The 17,592-nt window shown below is 44.0% G+C and overlaps 1 protein-coding gene across 4 annotated transcripts in view; it reads right to left on the bottom strand.

Annotated features, from left to right (window-relative positions):
* The window catches only part of LOC123992882 (tyrosine-protein kinase BAZ1B-like), a 28,959-nt gene extending 16,594 nt beyond the window's left edge, over nt 1-12,365 (bottom strand). Inside the window, exons 1-9 of one of the 4 annotated variants that reach the window (XM_046294491.1) lie at nt 12,113-12,365; nt 10,347-10,466; nt 8,846-8,962; nt 7,783-7,927; nt 7,432-7,648; nt 5,292-5,413; nt 4,833-5,030; nt 2,640-2,813; nt 843-2,415 (exon numbers count right to left, since the gene is read on the bottom strand). In XM_046294491.1, the coding sequence (XP_046150447.1) occupies nt 843-2,415; nt 2,640-2,813; nt 4,833-5,030; nt 5,292-5,413; nt 7,432-7,648; nt 7,783-7,927; nt 8,846-8,962; nt 10,347-10,465 (2,665 nt within the window). In that variant the 5' untranslated portion in view covers nt 10,466; nt 12,113-12,365. Of the gene's footprint in view, nt 1-842; nt 2,416-2,639; nt 2,814-4,832; nt 5,031-5,291; nt 5,414-7,431; nt 7,649-7,782; nt 7,928-8,845; nt 8,963-10,346; nt 11,313-11,563; nt 11,689-12,112 lie in introns of those variants that run through there. The other 3 variants (XM_046294492.1, XM_046294490.1, XM_046294489.1) reach the window with 3 other exon arrangements.
* Nucleotides 12,366-17,592: the final 5,227 nt, after the last annotated feature.

Raw genomic sequence — 17,592 nt, forward strand, 5'->3', positions numbered from 1 at the left:
AATCGGGGAGAGGACTTTGGATCGGTCTCCGTCTGTTAGTACGTTAGTCACACGCGACCTCAGACCATATTGGCCCCATTTTTGATTAAACTTGTGTGAATGATTTGTCTTACCATAAAGACCTGGCATTTACAAAATTACACTGATTGGTCAGATGTTGGCGCTGTAACAAGAGATTGAAAATGATAAATTTGACAGGTCAAGCCCCTCACCCTGTTTGACCTAGGGGCCTCAGGGACACCGCCATTTTGAATTTGCGAAAAACACTTCAACGCTATTCTTCTGGCACCAACTGACCGATCTACACAAAACTTGATGTGGCATCTATGGACAAAGGTCTCAACGCAGTATTTTCAAGACTAATGACCAATAAACTTTCACGTTGTCTGATACAAATGCATATAAATCAGTCAAGACATACATATTATAACAATATTTGGTACACATGTTGCAAACACTGTCAAGACATAACATATGCAAAAACATTCATATCGACAACATGGTGACACTTTTAGCTCTCAAACTGTTTGACTCAAGAGTGATGATATTTGGCACACATGCACAGGGATGAGTCTAGCTAACCCACAAGATCTCAAACACCAACGGCCCGATTTTGACTAAAAGTGAGCGAATGATTAGTCTTGCCATGGAGATCTGGCATTTACAAAATCACACTGATTGGCTAATGGGAAGCGCTGCATCATTCATGGGGGACGACATGTTTGCTGTTTACATGTTTAATATTTTTCTATGACTAGTGATAGGAGTATTTCCTTACCATGTGATCTGAACAGGAAAAATGGCCCAGTCTAATGACCTACAATACTCCCAGCTGTCCTTACCCTTGTTCTGTTTGTCCTGCTCCTCCTTTTCCTTCTTGGCCTGGATGGACATCAGCCTCCTACTCTTCACCGTACTGATCATGTCTTCCGACTCGGTGGCCACCGGCTCCGAGGCCACTGGCTCTGCTTTCACCTTCTTCACCTCTTTCTTAGCGCTACCCTCTTTCTTTTTCTCCACCTTGGCGGTGGCTGATGGTGTGTCGCCGGCGGTGGCTGATGGCGTGTCGCCACTGGCAGCCTCCTCGCCTTTGACCTCGGCTTGTTCCTTACGCCGCTGCTTCTCAGCCCGTTTGCGGTCATTGACCTCCTTGAGCGAGGCCAACCTCTCCTTCCACAGCTCGGCCGAGCGCTGCTGCATGGAGTCCACGTGGTCCTCCACCGAGTAGGTCATGAGGATGCGGTGACACAGTGCTACCAGCAGGCTGGCCTTCTCCGTCGACGTCAGCTCAAACACCTCCACCGCCTCCAGCTGCTCGAGGAACTCACCGCTTACCACCTGGTCGAATCCCCCTAGAGGGCCCCAGTCATCCCCCCCAGAGCCCTGGCAAGAGTCATCGCCGTGGGCGTCACACGGCCGCAGGCACAGGCGCACCAGCTCCGAGACAGAGTGGAGGGTGAGGGGGATCTCCGACAGGGGCATGTCCAGCTCACTGTAGCCCTCAGCCAGCTCATCCTGCAGCAGGGTCTGCAGCAGCACCACAAGCACACGGTTCAGGTATAGGAAACCTGCCTTCTCCCCGGCCAGAGCCTCCATCAGGGCCACTGCAGTCACCGGGTACTGGTCATCGGGCATCAGCAGGCCCGCGTAGCAGTTGAGGAAATCCGCTACCATGGCCACGTCTCCGAACAGGGAGTTGGGCAGGCCATCTGGCATGTCAACCAGCTTGAAGACAGGAAGTGCCTTGCCACCCTCGATCTCCAGGTCCTCATAGCGGCGCTGTTGCTCACGGCGCACCTGCAGCTCCTTCTCCCGCCGCTCCTTGGTCTTCTCCCGGAGTTTCTCCCTGATCTCCTCACGCCTCTTCCTCATCACATCCTGCTTCTCCTCCTCGCTCATGGCCGCCCATTTCTTCTTCTGCTCCAGCAGCTCCCAGCGCTTCAGGACCAGGTCTTGGAGCTCCTCTGGCAGCCGGCCTCGGTCCTCAGGCGAGAGGGCCTTGGCTGCCTTGGATATGAGACAGGACATGGCGTTCCTCTTGTCCTCCTTGCCCTTGTGCTCCTTGTAGTAGCGCAGCAGATGCAGGGCCATGGGGTGGAGGGGCTTGCCCAGTTTGGGGGTCCCTGGGCCAGTGCTCCGGGCTCTCTTCCTGGGGCTTCCAGCGGAGAGAGGGTTCTTGGCCAAGTCCAACAGGGTCATCTGCTTCATCTTGGGCTTCTTGGCACCTCCACCCTTTTCATCCTTTTTGGAGGATATCTTCTGACCACTCTTGCCAGGGGTCTTTTTGCCAGCAGCAGATTTCTTATCCCTGGGTTTTTTGCTGGATTTTGGAGAGGAGAGGACAGAGGCCCCACCATCTCTTTTCTTGGGGGTTCCAGAATTCTTTACCTTCAGAGGCGAGCCATTCATTTTCATCTACAATATAAATGGATGCATTATTGATTCAATCCAAAGCAACAGACTAAATCTGCAAATTCTACTGAACATTTAAATTCTCAATGGTTAAATAAGGAAAACACACCATGTGTTTATCTACCAACAGTCATATTCCAGGTGAACTAAGATTCTTTATAAAACCACGAATCCAGCAAAAATATCTGCACATCAGATTACATCAGCATGTATAAAATTTGACAAACCTGCATGTGGCCCCAGATCGTGGGGCTCAGGGGCATGCCAAGAGAATCCTTTATCTTCTCGTTCCCTGAATTCACTCCTCCCGGGGTGTTTGAGGTCTTCAGCTTCTTACTGGGTTTGCCCTCCGTTGAGCTCAGGCTCCTGCGCTTGGTTGAGACTGGATTCTCTGCGAAAAAACTAGAAGGCAAAAAAACTATTAGTCACAATTAAAAACAAAATGTTTCATAAAAACATGCATACAATGCCTTCAGAAAGTATTCACACTGCTCGACTTAAGTCGCATGGACACACTGTGTGCAATAATGGTGTTGATTATTTATTTTAATGACCGCCTCATCCCTGTACCCAACACATTCAGATAATTATAAGATCCCTCAGTCGAGCAGTGAATTTCTAACAGATTAAAACAAAGAACAGGGAGTTTTTCAAAAATCCTCACAAAGAAGGGCATCTATTGGTAGATTGGTAAAAGAAAAAGCAGACAATGAATACCCCTTTGAGCATGGTGAAGTTATTAAATTCACACTTTGGATGGTGTATCAATACATCCAATCACTACAAAGATAGAGGCATCTTTCCAAACTCAGTTGCCGAAGAGGAAGGAAACCGGTTAGGGATGTCACCATAAGGCCAAACAATGGGGACTTTAAAACAGTTAGAGTTGAATGACTGTGATAGGAGAAAACTGAGGATGGATCAAGAACATTGTAGTTACTCCACAATACTAACCTAATTGACAAGAGTGAAAAGGAAGCCTTTGCAAAATACAAATACTCCAAAACAGGAATCCTGTTTGCAACAATGTTTGCAATAAGGCACTGAAGTAAAAATGTGGCAAAGCAATTCACTTTTTCTCCTGAATCCAAAGTGTTCTGTTTAGGGCAAATCCAACACAACACATTACTGAGTACCACTCTCTATATTTTAAAGCATAGTAGAGGCTGCATCATGCTGTGTATGCATTTTCAGAAAAAAGAAAAGGAAAAAAAAGACAATGGACCTAAGCACAGGCAAAATTCTAGAGGAATATCTGGTTCAGTCTGCTTTCCACCAGAACCTGGGAGATTAATTCACCTTTCGGGAAGACAATCACCTAAGGCCAAATCTATACTAGAGTTGCTTACCACAGAGGGAATGTTCCTGAGTGGCCGAGTTAGTTTTGACTTAATCTACTTCAAATCTATGGCAAGACCTGGAAATAGTTGAATAGCAATGATCAACAACCAATTTGACAGAGCTTGAAGATATTATATTAGAATGCAAATGTTGGTGGCCTCCCGGGTGGCGCAGTGGTTAAGGGCTGTGCCACCAGAGACTCTGGGTTCGCGCCCAGGCTCTGTCGTAACCGGCCGCGACCGGGAGGTCCGTGGGGCGACGCACAATTGGCCTAGCGTCGTCTGGGTTCGGGAGGGCTTGGCCGGTAGGAATATCCTTGTCTCATCGCGCACCAGCGGCTCCTGTGGTGGGCCGAGCACAGTGCACGCTAACCAAGGTTGCCAGGTGCATGGTGTTTCCTCCGACACATTGAAGCGGCTGGCTTACGGGTAGGATGCGCGCCGTGTTAAGAAGCAGTGCGGCTTGGTTGGGTTGTGTATTGGAGGACGCATGACTTTCAACCTTCGTCTCTCCCGAGCCTTACGGGAGTTGTAGGCATGAGACATGATAGTAGCTACTAACAATTAGATACCACGAAATCAGGGAGAAAAAGGGGGTAAAATTCAACAACAAAAAAACACAAAAAAAAGAATGCAAATGTTACACAATCCAGGTGTGAAATAGTTTTCTAGTGTTACTCAGAAAGACTCACAGCTGTAATCGCTGCCAAAGGTGTTTCTACAAAGTATTGACTCTGAATAGTAATTTAAATGAGATATATTTCTGTATTTCATTTTCAATAAATTAGCAACATTTTGTAAAAACATGTTTTCACTGTCATTATGGGGCATTGTGTATACAGATGATATCTTTATTATTATTTTGAATTCAGGCTGTAAGAACAAAAAGTAGAATAATTCAGGGGGTATGAATACTTTCTGAAAGGCAATATTTTTTCCCCGTTTTGTCTTACTGTTGTATTCTATCTACATTTTCATTCTTCATCACATAATCCAGAGCTCCTACACCAACAGGAGTATATGTGGAGGTTTTTGGACAAACAAACAAAAGTACAAAACACCATATAAATCCAGGTTTACCTTGTGTGGATCCAGGAGGAAGTCGCTGAATTTGCTGGGCAGGTTGAACTTCTTCACCAGTTCATCCTCCACCACCCAGGGGGCCGTCTCTCCCATCCCAAGCCGGAGTGCATAGTGGCGGATGAAGTAGCGCATGATCTCCTTGGTCGGAGGGCGCTCAGTCCGGAAGAGGCTGTCCACTGGGACATCACTGATGACCTGTTGGTGTAGGGTTTAAACATTTATATAAATTACATAGCAGACGCAAGTGTTGTGTTCATTAGAGTATGCAATGGAAAATGTCCATTTTCAATTTGGTAATGAAAAACTAAAATATGTCTCTTATTCAACAAGTTCAGGCAGCCCCTTTCTGTTTAAATCCATTTTGTAACCAATGAACACGACCCAGTTACATAAAATGTGCACTTGATGGTCGGAGGTGAACAATAGACATTTTAAAACAGTGGAGAGGACACCAACCTTGTCTTCGCTGATCAGCTTCACGTCATACTTGTGTGGCAGGAACTTTGGCATCACCCATCTCTTCTTCTCCTCCTTCATAGCGGTGGGAGTTTTCCTGGGGGAGCGCCGTGCTCGATCACCTAATGGCAAACAAGCACACAGTATACTTTAACACATGTCAACAGATCAGGCCTGTGTGGATCCTATGCTATTTTTACATGTACATTTGAATTTAAAAAAAAGAATCATCCAGGTTTGCCCAATAGACATCAAATCTCTTTAATATGTGAAAACAGCCATCTCTGAACTAGCCCACATGTCTTAAAGCTCCACGTGCTGTGTTATAGGGATGTGACATTAAAAATAATAATAATGGGTGTCAAACTCATTCCATGGAGGGCCTAAAGCAGGGGTGGGCAAACTTTTTGGCTCGAGGGCCACGTCAGGATTTTGAAATTCAACGTAGGGCCGTATTTTTTAGAGGACCAATATTTTGTTAAAATCAATTTGAGGGGGGCCTCCCGAGTGGCGCAGTGGTCTAAGGCACTTAGACCTTGAGGCGTCACTACAGACCCGGGTTTGATTCCAGACTGTGTCACAGCTGGCCGTGGCTGGGAGACCTATGAGGCAGCTCAATTCCCCAGCGTTGTCTGTGTTAGGAGAGTGTTTGGCAGGCCGAGATTTCCTTGTCCCATCGCGCTCTATCAACTCCTGTGGCTGGAGCACCTGTAAGCTGACACGGTCTCCAGGTGAACGGTGTTTCCTCCGACACGTTGGTGCAGCTGGCTTCCGGGTTAAGAGGGCATTGTGTCAAGAAGCAGTGTGGCTTGGCTGGGTCGTGTTTCGGAGGACGCACAGCTCTTGACCTTCACCTCTCCCGAGTCCGTACGGGAGTTGCAGCGATGGGACACGACTAACTAACAATTGGATACGAAGAAATTGGGGAGAAGAAAAAGGGGGGCGTACTTTCCCCCCGGCCTAATGTCTGCTGGTTTTTGGTTTCAATTAAGACCTAGATAACCAGGTGAGGGGAGTTCCTTACTAATTAGTGATCTTAATTCAATCAATCAAGTACAAGGGAGGAGCGAAAACCCCCAGACACGGCCCTCCACAGGACGAGTTTGTTTAAACTGACATTTACATTTTTTTCTGCGGTTTTCCGTTTACAACTACAAAAAAAATCATACATTTCACAATGTAGCTGTGCTGCTGCCAGCAATAGTTTGGGTCTCACTGTGCATCCCTTTCAGATTGTTAAACATTGCACCTGTACTACCATTACTGTACCTCAATTCTATCTCGCAAAGTTAACATTTCCTTCTCATTTAACTTATCAAAGTAATGCCTTCTCATTTAACTTCTCAAAGTATTGCCATAGAGGACTTCACTGCAGTCGCTTGCCTCTCTCTGCCATTTTTCCCCAACTTAACTACGATTCCTTGCAAACTCACTCGCATTTTGCAGTGTCAAGATTAGATTCCGCTAGGAATTGACTCCTAAGACTCAGTATTTTTGGAACGGAGGAGACAAAGGGGAGGGGCACAGTATAGGCAGGTCAGGCATCAGGCAGACAGAGTCAGAACCATTTACTATGCCTATCTACCGGCAACCAAAAGCTGTCTCTCGCGATGGAATGCTGTAGATCACCATTTCTTGGCTTGCAATGCCTCGCAACTTCCAGAATACAGGGCCTATCAATGAATAGGCTAGGATAGAGATGAGCACCATGCTGACAGTCACTGCACATGGGCTTGATTCACACGGTTAACAGCGTGGTAGCCAGGGCACCAAAACAGCAGAGAAGTATTCTTGCACTTCAACGCTCTTAGTTGTTGCATAAGTTGACCCACTATGTTGTTTCCTTTCTGCATTCCCTTCATATCACTGAGTCTACCTTTAAAAAATGTTTCCCAAGCATTTATAGCATATTGTCTGGTTAAGGCTATAACACAGAAAATAATATGTTTTGTGATAAGTGCACTGTCATAAGAATGTTGTAGGGACATTGTTTTAGCTGTTAGGAATGTTTCTTAACGTTAAGGCTCCCAATTTCATTTAAACATTTACAACCCTACTATGTTGTGGATTTGGGTGCAGGTTACCCAAAATCGAATAATATAATTTCTAGCACAACATGACCCAAACGTGTTGTACTCACTGAGGCTCTCTCTCCTGCTTTCCCTGGTCTCCCTGGGGCTCTCCTCTCTGGTCAGCTGTTGTTCCTTCTTCTGGTTCTCCTGGCTGGCATTCTCCTTGTCGCTGGAAGGAGAGTCGCAGGCTCCCTCTAGCTTCTTCTCTGACGTCTCCCCCTCAGCGTTCCCTTCAAGGGGGTGTATCTTCACGACCTTAACCCGCAAACTCTTTTCCTTCCCCACCTAAAGAGCCCAAAAATACATTTTTAATCAACATATTTTCCATGAAAACTATTTATTCCACCTTCATAGACTACTATCTCACCACATGAAAAACAAACATTCACAGCATTCGACCAAAGTAAAGATAACCTCACCAGAAAGTCACACTCTTCGTCTACGGCGTACTTGGTGAGGATCTCCACCCAGGCCTGGTCCACCAGCTTGTCCAGGGAGACCGTGTTGTGATGGACCATCTCCAGGACGGGCTTCTCGAACCATAGTGGGTATTCCTCCTGAAGCCTGGACATAAAACACTCATGTCAAACATCTCACTTATCGAACACTCGATTGAAATTGGCAGCAATAAACAGTCTTCTTATGCTAACTGATTTGGGTTTATTGGTGCACATTCACGCAATTCATTTTGACAGATGGTGGCTTTGTAAGGCTATTGCTATTTTCACTGTTCGAGTCACCCGCAAATGCTTTCTGTAATTCATAAACATGCACGCAGCAGTCCGAGCCGAGGAATGAATACAAACGGCAACATCTCAATAAAACGGAATGCTGGGACCACCAATGCCTACCCTACCTGTACACAACCACTTCTCCAGCAGGGGAAGCAGATTCAAACCCAGGCTTCCCTACATAGTTTAAATAGACATCTTTAAATACGGTTGCTGATCCTGCATGGCTTGCGCCGAGGGTGGTGGTGGAGCACAGCCTGGCTGTGGCACTGCGCTGAGGTCATTCGTGAACAAACAGAACCCAACTTTCATTCCCTCCCACAGTGCAGCACTCAATGCCACAGCAGCCAACCTGGACACTGTCCTGAAACTTATCAAACGAGAGAATCTAGACCTTGTCTAAAAACATTCCCTAATCCAATCCCTTCAGATGGACACAAGTGCTAAGGGTTGTTTCTGGACCAGGTCACACACTTATTTTGCACTCTTTTCATTAAATAAAATGAAGACATTCTCCCCATCATTGGATTCAAGGATGACTCAATCCATACGTGATGCAAATAGAAAGGAAGAAGGCGCACGGGGAAAGTCCAATAACACAGCTGTGAATCGTGTGACCTTCAACGGGAGACAGTGAGCAGTGTGTGCTACAGATCTTTTTAGCCTCTGTATAGAATAACAATTTATATTTATTTTGAAACAGAGCATTTCTGTTGTAATGTCACTCAAGCTAGACTTGCTTGTTACTCACAGTTCAGTGACTTCTTGCTCCTCCTCCCAGGCCTCCTTGTGTGTGAGCTGGTTGCTGCCGGTACTCTTGCATGTCCAGATGCGTTCGGCGTACCTCTGCAAGCGCGCCTCATACTCTCTGTAGCCATTTCATCAGGATAACAACACATATTCCCTTCAAATGATCATAGTATGAGTACTAGGATACAGGATAGGAATATCCGCTTAGTCACTTGACTCAGTTAGCTCTACGGTAAACCCAGAGACCCCTGATTTATAATTAATGAATCATGTTAGCAGCAATTGATCTCAATAATTAAAAGTGAGTGTGAGAGACATCCCACACCATGTATATATTCGGGATCCTTTCATAACAGAGCCAAAGTGCAGGGTAATACCCAGAAACACTGTGCTCCAGCTGAAACTAAATCTAACAGTGTTCCTGTCTGTAGAGGCTAAGAAATGTGTTAAGTCATGTCCCGATATCATCATGACTTTGGCATCTATAAACCCAATGGCTATAGGCTAGCTAGATGTTAAGCAGTACAAACGTCACCCATTATTATTACACTTACTGACAAAATGCAGAGCACAAACATTTTGGGTTGATGATGGTGTACATTGGGATAGTAGTGTTAGGGTTTGCTTACAGGCGGCTCAATTAGCTGCTTATCAAATTAGGTTAGTGTACTGTACCTTTAGACTAGAAACACAAAAAGTGGTGATGATGGCCTAGTAAGTTATGCAGCCTCCTGGAGCAATACATTATCTCGAACTCACGTGGGGCACCAAAATACTTCTGTAACTATTGGTAGTAGGGCTAGGGGACTTCAAAACAACGCATTGAACTGCATTGTTACTACACAGTTGAGCAACCTGAACGACAACGTTACATGTTCAATATCAATCGGGCATGCCAGGCAGCCTACACCGGCTACACTTGATTGGAAAGTGGTTCATGGCACAAACACGTTTGCTTTTTCTTACATGTCGTCATAACCGTTGTATTGACAACAAGTCAAACATGCCAATTTGATCTGCATGTCAAATCAGACCGATTTGATGAGCTAGTGTCAGAACCGATGTGATGTAATCTGTGACGTTGTCTGTCTGTAGTTAGCTGCTCTTCAATCTACTCTGTAAAGTTAGCTAGCTATGCTAACAAACGCGCCATAACAAACTTAAACAGATCTTGAGAATTACCCAAACCAGTTAGGCATAAATCAGCTCGATAGATTGCTGGATAGTACTATTCTCAAATAAATCTAGTAGTAGTTAACTTAGCTAGTTAGCTAGTTTTGAAGAGAGCACAACTTTGGCTACGAAATAACACTGTGTGCTCATATTACGACAAAGACAACATTCTACAGTATTTAGTTATTAAACATCAGAAGGTCAGAAGGTGAATAACATGTTAAAACACTGACAAAACGCGAAGTCCCAATTAGTCTACATAATGGTTGTGCTTTGATAGTCAGCTAGCTGGCGAACTGAGTCGGCTTTGCCATAATGTGAAAGGATACTCTTTGTTCCTGAAGGCCTCCTTGGTGTGTTCGATTATGTAGACCTCCTCCTCTGGGCCTGGCGGCTCGGCTAGCGGCTTAACAAGCGGGTAGGGTTTCCGGCCCAGCAGTGGTGCCATCCTGAGTACGAAACGGCAGCGATGACGTCTTTACAAATACAACTCCTAGTACAAAACTACGCAAAATATCACAATGTGGCCTTAGCATGTAGTCAAGTATCCAAAAATATTCCAGGAGCATTCAACGTGTAGCAAGCTAGCTAGCCAGTCGGCTAAATCCTCGTTGCAAAACAATAACACAGCACTTCTTGCTAGCAGTCAAATCGCATCCTTGTTCTGTTCGCCGGTAGTTGTGTCATTGTTTATCAACACGAGCTTGTCAAAAACAGCTGTTTAAAAGTGTGAACTGATAATGGACTCTTCTGGTAGGCTATACGGATAAACTTATGCTAGCTAGTCCCAAAGGAGGATGGAGAGGCGAGCTGACAGGATTCTCCAACTCGCGGCAACAGCGGAGGTTCCCGTCAGGAGATCTGGCGCGCTCTCTCCGTTCTCCAAAGACTAGGCCTCTTCTAATGGAGCGATTTTTTTTTGACTCGCAGTTTCCGTCCTTGAAAGTTGAAGTTGTTACAATAATAGTAAAGGGTTGTAACAACTTAATAGAAATATCCAAGAGGTTATCACCTGGGTTGAAAAAATGGCGGGAATTCCCGCCCGGCAAAATTCTGCACAACCCCAAAACTCAGTTTCCCCGACAGCAAACAGCGGCGTTAGATTTATCCCGCCCCTCTCGTTTTCAATTGGTCTCATAAAGAGCGATCCTATTGGCGTGTTCTAGCATGTGTTTGCATATTTCCGTAACTCGCTTCGCCCTTGCACTCCTTCTATAAACAACGGCAAAAGGGTCAAATATACTAAACCTAGTCCACGCTGTTCGTAACATATTTTAGTTTTGGGCACATAAAACTGAATTAAGATTAAATGTTTCTTCGGTTAGAAAATTAGCATAATTGTCGGCCAAAATCCATTTTATCCAACTGCCGGTCACTGGGCTTCCTCTCATCATATTTGGTAGGGAGTGGAAACGCCAACCGGATGCTTCACACTCATACATCTGGTGAAATATCTCTCTCATTGTTCTATCTGTGACTACAAACTGTCGAGTTATATCACAAATAGAACAGGGAGGAAGATATTTTACCCGACGCGATATTTTACCTGAAGCACCCGACGCGCCAATAGGATCTCTAGATCGTCCCCACCTCCTTGCTTGTTCTTCTCACTATGACTAATTTGTTCCCGTTTGAAACGACAGGCTGTGGTCTGTCTTGGTTTATTCATAACAATCTTTGAAATACGGTTGGAAACAATAGATACAAAATGGTACCCTCCTCCGGAATGAAACGTCATGGAGCCAGTTTCATAACCCCAGTATAATTAGATTTTCCGCTGTTGTGTCAACACATTATTTCAAATGACAAGTCATTTTGGGCACGCGATTTATTGATTTTAATTGTTAATTTGTCACTACCTGACCGAGCGCTTATATCATATTAGGGGCGTGGTTTAGCAACGTGAGCTGTAAGAAAATGAAATGGTCAGGCAGTGAGTAATCTCGCTAGCTCGTGCTTGGCTCTGCACCCCTCTCTGCTTGTTCTGCCCACTATGACTCATTTGTTTCAATTTGAAACGTCAGGCTTGTGGTCCATCTTGGGTTAGTTATAAAAAAAAATCGTTGTTGTAGTCCTAAACCCGGAAATGACTTACCTCTGGTTTGTTCAGCCACATTCGGGAACTCTAGCGAGGAAGACTCGGCAGACCGGGGTTTAGGGAATGAGTGAAGTGGAAAATCCTTCCTTCGTTGTTAATTTTCTTGAATATGTTCTTAACTGACTTGCCTGGTTAAATAAAGGTAAAATTAAAAAATGTAAATGCACAACATAGTTTTCCTTAAGTAGCTGAACATGTTATTACTCCCACACCGTGAATGTGACAAACGAACAAGTTTTAATTTTCGGCAAGAACAACTTCATATAGAAGAGTGCCTTTGAATTGACGGCCTGCACATGCGCAGTTTGGCGCGAAACGACCGTTACACCCGATAACGTGTTTCTGCGCATGAGCTTAGCAAGCCAACATCTCCATGACATCGCCTACAAGCGTGAATATGTATTTATATTGGAGAAGCAGTTTCTACATATCTTTATACTAAACCATTTTTGGTTCAGCCATCCCTATGGTGAAAATGAATGGTGAAAAAAATGGGTTTTGGAATAAACACGAAAGTGATGTCTGATGTTAATGTAACAGTATAATTTTAAACCGTCCCCTCGCCCATACCCGGGCGCGAACCAGGGACCTTCTGCACACATCAACAACAGTCACCCACGATGCATCGTTACCCATCGCTCCACAAAAGCAGCGGCCCTTGCAGAGCAAGGGGAACTACTACTTCAAGGTCTCAGAGCAAGTGACGTAACCGATTGAAACGCTATTTAGCGCACACCGCTAACCGTTTCACATCCGTTACACTCACCCCCCTTTTGACCTTCCTCCTTTTTTTCCGCAGCAACCAGTAATCCGGGTCACGGCACCAATGTAACAGTATAATTTTAAACCGTCCCCTCGCCCATACCCGGTCGCGAACCAGGGACCTTCTGCACACATCAACAACAGTCACCCACGATGCATCGTTACCCATCGCTCCACAAAAGCCACGGCCCTTGCAGAGCAAGGGGAACTACTACTTCAAGGTCTCAGAGCAAGTGACGTAACCGATTGAAACGCTATTTAGCGCACACCGCTAACTAAGCTAGCCGTTTCACATCCGTTACATTAACACAGGTTTCAAATCAAATTGTATTAGTCACATGCGCCGAATACAGCAGGTAGACCTTAGAGGGAAATACTTATGAGCCCCAAACCAACAATGCAGTTTAAAAAAATACGAATAACAATAAGAAATAAAAGTAACAAGTAATTAGAGAGCAACAATAGCGAGACTATACACAGGGGGGCTACCGGTACAGAGTCAATGTGCAGGGGGCACCGGTTAGTTGTGGTATTATGTACATGTAGGTGAATATGCTTAGATGATAACAACAGAGAGTAGGGGGGGGGAGGCAGTGCATTTGATTAGGTGTTCAGGAGTCTTATGGCTTGGGGGTAAAAGCAGTTTAGAAGCCTCTTGGACCCGGACTTGGCGCTCTGGTACTGCTTGCCATGTGGTAGCAGAGAGAACAGTCTATAACAAGGGTGGCTGGAGTCTCACCATTTTTAGGGCCTTCCTCTGACACCGCCTGGTGTATATGTCAGGATTTGGCCAGGGTTGTTCCGGTTTTTGGTCACTAGATGCCCCCATTGTGCCTTTTGACCTTTTGTTTTCCCTTGATCCCCATTATTATTTGCACCTGTGCCTCGTTTCCCCTGATTGTATTTAAACCCTTTGTTTTCCTCTGTTCTTTGCTCTGTGTTTGTATGTTAGCACCCAGCCCTAGTACTCTGAGAACTCTTGTTGATCCCGGTGGACTCTCTTGTGGAATTCTGTTTTTTTTGTTCTTGTTTGTTTGTTTTTTGAGTATCTTTTGAGGCTTTTTGTGCTTTACCTTCCACCTTGTGGATTTACCTTTTTTGTCTTGGAGGATTACCTTTGTTCTTGTAGGATTCCTTTTGAGGTTATGGAGTTACATGTTTTCCTGAACTTCACTTTTTACTTCATTAAATACACCGTCTCAAGTACTGCTGTGTCTGCCTCATCTTCTGGGTTCTGCCGACTATTCGTGGCTCAGTTGGTTAAGTGACTGTTTCTCACTCCGGAGACCCGGGTTTGTAACCGGGTCCTGACAATATAGGTCCTGGATGGCAGGAGGCTTGGTCCTAGTGATGTACTGCGCCGTTCGCACTACCCTCTGTAGTGCCTTGCGGTCGGAGGCCAAGCAGTTGCCATACCAGGCAGTGATGCAACCAGTCAGGATGCTCTCAATGGTCCTGCTGAGGATCCATGCCAAATCTTTTCAGTCTCCTGAGGAGAAATAATTTGTTGTTGTTATCAGGGCATAAAGCGAGACGCAGGAGGCAGATGGTTGGAGTCTTAGAGGTTTATAGATCCAAAAAGGGGTATTCAAGAGAATGGTCGTGGACTGGAAAAAGGTCAAAACCAGTTCAGAATCCGGGAGGTACAGAGTGGCAGGCAGGCTCGAGGTCAAGGCAGGCGGATACAGAGTCCAGAAACAGGCACATGTCAGAACCGGGGGGGCTAGCAAAAAGAGAATACAAAAGGCAGGTGCACAGGAAAAACACGCTGGTTGACTTGGACATACAAGACGAACTGGCACAGAGAGACAGGAAACACAGGGATAAATACACTGGGGAAAACAAGCGACACCTGGAGGGGGTGGAGACAATAACAAGGACAGGTGAAACAGATCAGGGGGTGACAGTCGTGCCTTCTTCATGACTGTCTTGGTGTGCTTGGACCATGTTAGTTTGTTGGTAATGTGGACACCAAGGAACTTGAAGCTCTCAACCTGCTCCACTGCAGCTCCGTCGATGAGAATGGGGGCGTGCTCGATTCTCTTTTTTCAATAGTCCACAATCATCTCCTTTGTCTTGAGATCTTATACGTTTTGTTCTGTGAGATAATAGCATTCAGTTAACATGAATTGTGAAGCCTTTATGTGATTTTTATTATTACATAATTTCTTCAAAATTCACAGAAAGTGACATTATCTGAAGATTATCTTATAGGACAAAATGTATAAGATCTTCTAAGTCTGCGTTTACCACATACCTTATTTTTAGCGTTTATACAAAAATATACATTTAATCCAAAAACATTTTATTTTTACATTGATTTTTCCTGTAGGGACTGCTGAATGAACCAGAGGTGGCTAATTTCCAGGTTTTAAGACTACAAGCTGGCGAGCTCTATTACAGCCGACTTTAAAGTCAAGTTGAGATTGCCTGATCTACAAATCACCTGGCTTGCATCTTAAATAACTGCTCAATATTATTTGTAGATCAGTTGGTTTGAGTTGATTTTATTTTTACAGGGACAGTGCACATTAATCAACGTTTCACTAAAAGTGCCGGTTTTAGCCAGCCGGCTAATTTTCAACCGCAGTCCCTGGGCAGGTTATTAAAAACAATTACAATATAGACAATAACAACATAGGACAAGCAATACATAGCATACAGATATAGCAACATAGGACAAGCAAGACGTAGCAACATAGAACAAAAAGCAGCAAGACAAAATTCAGTCAAAATTTACCCATGCTACATCATGATCTTGATGCTCTCGAACACAGCCAATGTCGATGGTGTATGCAGATGGCAATTAAGACCCAGACACTTTGAATATTTTTTATATGTCATCAAATGAAAACATATATTGTACTGTAGCAGCTGCTACCATACTGTAGAATTCCACCAACCACTGTAAATAATGTAATAATGTTGTATCTACAGTGTAAGTACCATAATCAGGATTTGAATAGAGAACCGCAGTATGTCATAATACTCATAAAACCTAGCGATCAAACACGGAAAAGATTCCAATCGATTTTTAGAAACAATTCAAATAAGGTCTGTGTTTCATGTAGGCTTACACTGACGTGACGTTTTGATAACTGTGTAAATCTCTCTCAGACAAGGTGACTATTATTAGAGAGGAAGAGGAAGAGAAGAGTTGTTTTTTTGTTTTGCCCACCCAGCAAGACGTTTTTGTATGGAGGTCAATGACAGTGTCAAATTTGCTCAACTAAAAAATGAATGGCTTATTTGCTATGTGAGGTTTATTTGATCTGATAGAAGTTTTGTAATGCTTAAGAATGTTACGAGTCTACGGATAGTGTACTTTGTGAGACAAAATACTTTATATCAGAGTTGTCTCGAGATGACCATGCATTTTCATGTCATGAGGCTAGTAGTATAGCATTTCTCTCCATTGAATACTGGCGGTTGACGTCAACAACCCCCATCAAAAAAAAACATTACACTAATGAGATGTATCCACCAATCCAAAGAAAGGATAGGCGAGAGCTGAGACAGCCCACTGTGGCGTTTCGTTGACAATGACTCCCATTGTTAGGGTGGAGAGACGTATATTTTGACAGTAAATCCATATCAATATAACGTAGATGGTGACACTAGGCGTTCTTGAGAGTATGTTTTTGTGTCTGTGGGTGAGGGGTGGGTAACCTACTTCATTACTACTTGACTTGTAGCTGCCCTAGCTTGCTGTATTATTTTGGTTGGTGGTGGAAAAAGTACCAAAATGTCATACTTGAGTAAAAGTAAATATACCTTAATAGAAAATGACTCGAGTAAAAGTGAAAGTCACCCAGTAAAGGTATTTGGTTTTAAATATACATAAGTATCAAAAGTAAATGTAATTACTTAAATATACTTAGAAAAGTATAAATAGTTTCAAACTCCTTATATTAATTTTAAAAATGCATTAAACGGATAGCCAGGGGCAAACTTCAACACTCAAACATAATTTACAAATTAAGCATGTGTTTAGTGAGTCCTCCAGATCACAGGAAGTAGGGATGACCAGGTATGTTCTCTTGATGAGCATTCAAAATGTAACAAGTCATTTTGGGTGTCAGGGAAAATATATGGAGTAAAAAGTACATTATTTTATTTAGGAATGTTGTGAAGTAAAAGTAGTCAAAATGTTAAATAGTAAAGGAATGTACAGATATCCTTTTTAAGTATTTTTACTTAAGTACTTTACACCACTGATTTTGGTCTGGCTTTTTAAGAGGTTTCAGAGATGGACTTATTATCATCCTCTCTTGAGTCAACAGGGTGCTTACTTTACTACACGAAGGAGTTGATCTGTTTGCTGTTACCCCCTGGAAAGCAAATCATTGGTATAGCTAGTAGGCAAGGTTATGTAATGTTATTTAGTCCTGTCTGCTATGGTGGGTTTTAAATTAATTGGTATTCACATGTTAGTTTTTTTTTAGGTAGAATTACTGTCATGTTATTGATACCAAATTGCAAACCTTATTTGCACCTTTTCTATTCCAGAACCAATGGGTCTTATCACCTCTCAACTAGGTCAGCTGTTTCAACCTGGAACGCTGTGCTCCTGCTTTGGTCTGTTTCAGTCATTGCAGGAAGTCCTGTGAAGGGTTTTGTCCCAGCCCAGCTCTATCACCTGACTTAAATAATCAAAGTAATGAATCACCGCGATAGGCTATGTTTTGTAATCAGGTATGAGCTGGGCTGGAACA

The sequence above is a fragment of the Oncorhynchus gorbuscha genome, linkage group LG13 (assembly GCF_021184085.1).
Source record: "Oncorhynchus gorbuscha isolate QuinsamMale2020 ecotype Even-year linkage group LG13, OgorEven_v1.0, whole genome shotgun sequence".
Taxonomy (NCBI): Eukaryota; Metazoa; Chordata; class Actinopteri; order Salmoniformes; family Salmonidae; genus Oncorhynchus; species Oncorhynchus gorbuscha.